The 5842-nt window shown below is 43.0% G+C and overlaps 1 protein-coding gene across 1 annotated transcript in view; it reads right to left on the reverse strand.

Annotated features, from left to right (window-relative positions):
• Positions 1 to 4159: 4159 nt before the first annotated feature.
• COMMD7 (COMM domain containing 7) overlaps positions 4160 to 5842 on the reverse strand; it is a 43745-nt gene continuing 42062 nt past the window's right edge. Inside the window, exons 6-9 of the mRNA XM_007934551.2 lie at positions 5508 to 5598; positions 5153 to 5202; positions 4740 to 4788; positions 4160 to 4236 (exon numbers count right to left, since the gene is read on the reverse strand). Coding sequence (XP_007932742.1) covers positions 4160 to 4236; positions 4740 to 4788; positions 5153 to 5202; positions 5508 to 5598 — 267 coding nt within the window. The remainder of the gene's footprint in view (positions 4237 to 4739; positions 4789 to 5152; positions 5203 to 5507; positions 5599 to 5842) is intronic.

Below are 5842 nucleotides of genomic sequence, written 5' to 3' on the forward strand. Positions count from 1 at the left end.
TGTAAATTTTGGTCAATGACATGAGACAAAGTATATGTGAACTGCTGTATGAAAAGTGAATTTACTCTGTAAATCTTCACCCAAATCCTAATAATAAAAAAATAAGAAAAATCCTACTCAAATCTCCCAGCATTGCAGCAAAATCCCTAACAGTCTAGTGACCTTGGTCAAAGCCCCTTATTCAATATTTGTGACAAAAATTCCAACACAACAAAGGAGCTGGAGTTCATAATGGGATCTGCACTACTGTAAATGGGAGTGAGGGTATAATTCACTTAATTCACTCTTGCACAGAAATAAACCAAACCTACTGCCATTGAGTCGATCCTAACTCACAGCAACCCTACAGGACAGAATAGAATTGCCCCGTGGAGATTCCAAGACTGCAATCTTGATGGAAGCAGACTGCTACATATTTCTCCTGTGGAATGCTGGTGGGCTGACCTTTTGGTTAGCAGCTAAGAACATAACCATTATGTACCAAAGCTCCTATGCATAGAAATAGGGTGACTGAAAAGACAAACTATCAATTAATTGTTAACACAGCTTATCGTCCTTGCCAACAGGAGGAGCTCCAAGAATGTTTATGGAATCAGGGAATGATTAATTCAACTGCTCCTGGTCCCGCCACCTTACAATAAAGACTTGTTGGGTTTGAGCATGATCTATTTAAAACTGACCAACAATCGAAGCAACTTTCTGGAGTCTATTATCCTAAAGCCAGGCAGGTTTCCTAACAGTCCTAAATGGAGGCTCTATACCTGTCCTCATCGCATTTCCACAAACAAGTGGACCTACAAGGTAGGTGGAGAAGGAGTGGGGCTGCTGATGCAAACTGTTAGGGTTACTGAGCTGAAAAACAAGCCTCCATTATGAAAAAGCTCACAGGCTAGTAGAGAAAATCTTGGAAACCAATAAATTGTTCACATTAGTTGAGCAAGCACTGTGCTAAATGATCCTCATAATAACCACGAGGTAAGAATTAAACCTGTTTCACAAACAGGGAAACTAAAGTTCTGAGAGGTTAAGGAGATTGCCTAGGTCACACAGCTGGTAAACAGAAGGGCTAGAATTTGAAACAGTCTGACTGGAAACTGCAACTCTGACCAGTAGAAGTATGAGAAAGGCACTCTGTGGGCCCAAACAAACAAACAAAAAAAGCCAAACTCACTGCCATAGAGTCAATTCCAACTTACAGCAACCACTATTGGGTTTCTGAGGTAGTAAATCTTTACAGAAGTAGATTGCCCCATCTTCCTTCTGCGAAGCTGCTAGTGGGTTTGAACAACGAACCTTCTTGCTGGCAGTCAAATGCCTTAGGCACTGTGCAACCAGAGCTCAGCAGGTGTTTAATATGGCCCAGAGCTGTAGGAGACCCTCAGAAGTACCCTAGATGCTACATCTGGAAGTGTGGGAAAACACTGTAGGCCCAGTGTGGCTGTGAGCAGTCTGGTAGATTAGACACGCCAGTACAGGCTGCCTGCCAGGAGGCAGTGCAGGTGGAGTGGTGAAAGAGGAAGGCAGGGCCACCTCCGAGGGCCTGGTGGGCTGAGTTTAGACCTGAACCCCACGCAGAGCTCTGAGCATTTGGATCTGTCAGCTGACACAGGAACATGCTGAACTGCAGGCCATTCATACACCAGAACACTCCACTATGCAGTCACAGAAAGGAATGAGGGCTCCTTATGTACGGATATGGCAAGGTCTATTAAGAATAGGATGCAATCATTTATGTTAAAAAGGTTGGTGGTGTGTGCTGTCAAGCTGATTCCAACTCAGAGTGACCCTACAGAACAGAGTAGAACTGCCTAATAGGGTTTCCTAGGCTGTAATTTTTATGGGAACAGATTACCAGGTCTCTTCTCCTATGGAGCCATTGGTGGGTTTGAACCACCGGCCTTTGGTTAGCAGCTGAACCTTGAACCATTGTCCCCAGGGCTCCTTGTTAAAAAAATTGGGGATAACATATTTTCCTATTGTTTGTATGTGGGGAGGGAAAAAAAAACACCTCTGAAAGCATACCTAAAATGGAGTGAAAGGGACTTTTTAGCATTGCTTCACTCCTTTTTATAGCCTTTGAAAAATAGTTGCCCCGGTAGCACAACGGTTAAGCACTCAGCTGATAATTAAAAGGTTGGCAGTTTGAACCCACCCAGTGGCTCCCTGGCTTTCTCCACCAGAAAGACCTGGTGATGTGTTCCTATAAAGATTACAGTCTAGAAAACCCTAAAAGGCAGTTCAACACTGTCACATGGGGTTTCTAGGAGTCAAAATCAACTCCACAGCATCTAGCAGCAATCTCTGAGAAATGCACATACCTCTGACCTGGCAACTCCACTTTGATTTATTTACCTTTTATCTCCATATGTGCAAAATGACAGACATACCAGAATATTCAGCTACAGTACTGTTTATAAGGAGCTCTGGTGGCATAGTGCCTAAGGTATTTGACTGCTAACCAGAAGGCTGGTGGTTCAAACACACCAGCCACTCCAAGGAAGAAAGACTGGGCAATCTACTTCTGTAAAGATTTACCGCCTCAGAAACCCAAAGGGGGTCACTATGAATCAGGATCGACTTGATGGCCGTGAGTTTGAGTTGAGTGAGTTGAGCATTGTTTATGAAAGTCCCTGGGTGTTGTGAACGGTTAATGCACTTAGCTGCTAACCCCAAGTCTTTAAGTTGGAGTCCACCCAGAGATACCTTGAAAGGCCTGGGTGGCAATCTACTTCTGAAAAATTAGCCATTGAGAACCCTTTGGCACTCAGTTCTACTCTGACAGATATGGCGTTGCCCTAAGTTGGAGTCAACCAGGCAAGTGCTTTTTTTTTTTTTAAGCATTGTTTATAAGAGAAAAAGAATGGAATCAACCTCAACATCTATAGGAAACTGATTAAATAAACCATCCATTTGAAGAAACAGAGTGCATTTGTTTCACAAAGAATGTTCTATATGTTCTGATATGGAATGATTTCCAAGTTAGTAGAAAAAAGCAAGTTACATAGTATATGTATAGCCAGCTTCCATTTGTGTGGGAAGAAGAGTCAAATTCTATGCATATATATTTGCAAATGCATGAAATAGCTCCAGAAGAACATGGAATAAACCATAATAGTGGCTGCCTCTAGGGAGGAGAACTGAAGATTGGGGGTGGAGATGAGAATTATTTTACAATCATAGGCATACATTATCTATTCAAAACTTTAGAACATTTCTGACAAGGAGGGAGAGAGGGGGAGGGGGAGGGGGAAAAGTCATGTGCTAGGTTGGAGGCTAACACCATCTCAACACAGAGCATCATTCATCTGTTACAGTTTGTATGATGTTTTTAACCTGAGTTTGCTCTGGTCTGCTGTTACAAATTCCAACTCTAGGCCACAGCTAATTTCACTGAAGACTCAGGGCAGGATCTTCTCAGGAAGGTCATTTTGAAGAGAACGCTAGCTCTCCGCAAGGCAGATGACCCTTTAATTTCTGCATAAAGGCAACTGAATTAAGAGCTTTTCTCCAGCACCCTTTTTATTTATCGCCTAACCAAAAGAGGTTAGCTTCAACCAAAACAAGCTAAAATAGCCTCCAAAGGCCTGCCTTGTTACAATATATCCAGAACTGGGGGGCAGAGTTTAGCCTCAGTTCTTTACAGAGAAAACCAATCAAGTATTTATACACAATGCCCCATTAAAAACTGATCAGCAGTGCACCACCACTGTGTGCAGAAATAGTGTGCAGAAATCCTTGGGGGCTCTTCCCATTCCTATAGTCTCCTCTTGCTCATCCATAATAAGTCCTTGCTTTTTTGGGGGAAAGGTGGTCTGCGAGTATCTTGAGCATAGGCACCATTTGTTTATCTAGAGCTTTGATGGGAATGTGACTTCAACTCATTTTCTCCCCTGAATCTGTTTGAATATCTGAAAAGTATCCTGGGAGATAGGTGATGGTTCCTTAACAAAGACTTTCCATGGTGATTGTATAGGGCTCTTTAAGTACTTAATCCTGTTGTTTTTCAGAAACCTTTGCACCTGGGCTCCCAAGAAGCAACCAAGGCAAAACGAGCACCCAACAGGCTGGTGAGTGAGGCACCTCTCTTAGGAGTCACCGGAGGAGGGGAGGGAAGTGGAGAGGAGGGGAAAGGAGGTGGGGAGGCATAGGGGTACAGAAATCAGCTGAGGCATTCCATGCTGGCTCTGACTCGCTCCATCTCGTGCAGGAAGCTGTAGAACTGAGGCAAGGTTAATTCTGGGGAGAGAAAATCCAGCTTCAGGTAAATGTTTCCAGCTCCACAGAATCATCCAAAAATTAATTATCACCTTTTTTTTTTTTTTGTCTTAGTACAGTGAGCAGCTCTTGCAGGGTAATCAATCATGATGAAGAACTGAGACCTCTGAACATAGAAGGCTCCCAGCTCCTTTTTTAAAAAAAGGGTTTAAATGGCATAACTGCAGCACAAAGAGATGAAAGGGCATTACTCAGGATGTTCAATGTGACTTCTACAAGCAAGAGCTTCGAAGACCTTCAATCTCGGCCATTCCATGCCCCCCCTTTCCCCTTTGTCAAAAAGGCTCTTCATCAACTGTGGTGTCTCCAACCTGCTGATAGCTTATTAACAATTCTCAAGGAAAGACAGTGGCCCGGTTAAGTTTATTTTCCCAGTTGAGATGATTTGTAGCGGACTTCACAAGCTCACTGATTAAAGAGAACATGCAAAATGTAGAAAGGGTCAAGTGGGAATTTGGACTCACCTATATACAAGTTTTCAGTTTGGTTTCCTTTTTTAACCACCAACTTCAACTGAGTTAAAAAAAAAAAAAAATCAAAATGGCAACAAATGGGCAAAGAAATTCTCCAAATCCTTTTATCTAATTAAACATAAAAGCATCCAGCTTCCAACTTAAGAGATTCACAGGAACTGTCTGGATCACCCACCACCCAAAATTCTAACAATTCCCATGATTAGAGGGGCAATCAAAATTTTCACTAATAGTATCATTAACCTGAAAGTGGGCACATCAGTAACCATTTCGTGCCTGACCGCATTTCCATGAGATACATCAGACACTTCAGTGGAACATTTAAATGGACCTGGTGTGGATCTAATAATTTTAACAAAATCAAAAATCTATCTGTATTCAAGGAGCAGGAAGAGAAGACTTACTTGTAAAAAAATACTTCCCACTCTTTCCAATTCACTGCTCCCAGATGTCACTGTGACAAAAAAGAGAATAATAGTAAGTAACTGGTTGAAGACTCACTCTGAAGCCTTCCATCCTACTGTTCAGCTGAAGCCACATTGAGGTATGAGGACAGCAAGATGTGCTCTGCAGGTAGCTGACCTATCAAGAGCCATGATGGAGAGTTGCTGAATGTGGGAATCTAAATAGAAAAGCAGCTGCTGACTGCAATAGTCTTGGAGGACTAGGGACTTATCTTCCCCATCGAAGCTCCCTAAAAAGCTTTGCAACCCAACTTTATGTCACCCAAATGACCCAGGACTGGCTCCAAACAGTTACCTCCAAACTTCCACTCCATATCTATAAGCTGGTTAATCATCAGAGTCTGACCTACGGCCCATCGAGCAAGGGTGGGGGAATTCTGCTTCCACTGGAACAAAAGCAAAAAGCCAAAGTCATAACAATGAAGCAATCCCCTTCCCTACCCCTAGCCCCAAACATGGCAATATTCAGTATTTCACAGAAAGTAGGAAGGATGCAGAACCAAGGCTCAGTGTATATGCACATAGCTAGGGGTAGTCTAGGAGCTCTGGTAGCATAGTGGCTAAGGCACTTGACTGCTAACCAGAAGGCTGGCGGTTCAAACCCACCAGCCACTCCTCGGAAGGAAGGCT

Source organism: Orycteropus afer, unplaced genomic scaffold, assembly GCF_000298275.1.
Source record: "Orycteropus afer afer isolate SDZICR_OR568_19922 unplaced genomic scaffold, OryAfe1.0 scaffold00020, whole genome shotgun sequence".
Classification (NCBI taxonomy): domain Eukaryota; kingdom Metazoa; phylum Chordata; class Mammalia; order Tubulidentata; family Orycteropodidae; genus Orycteropus; species Orycteropus afer.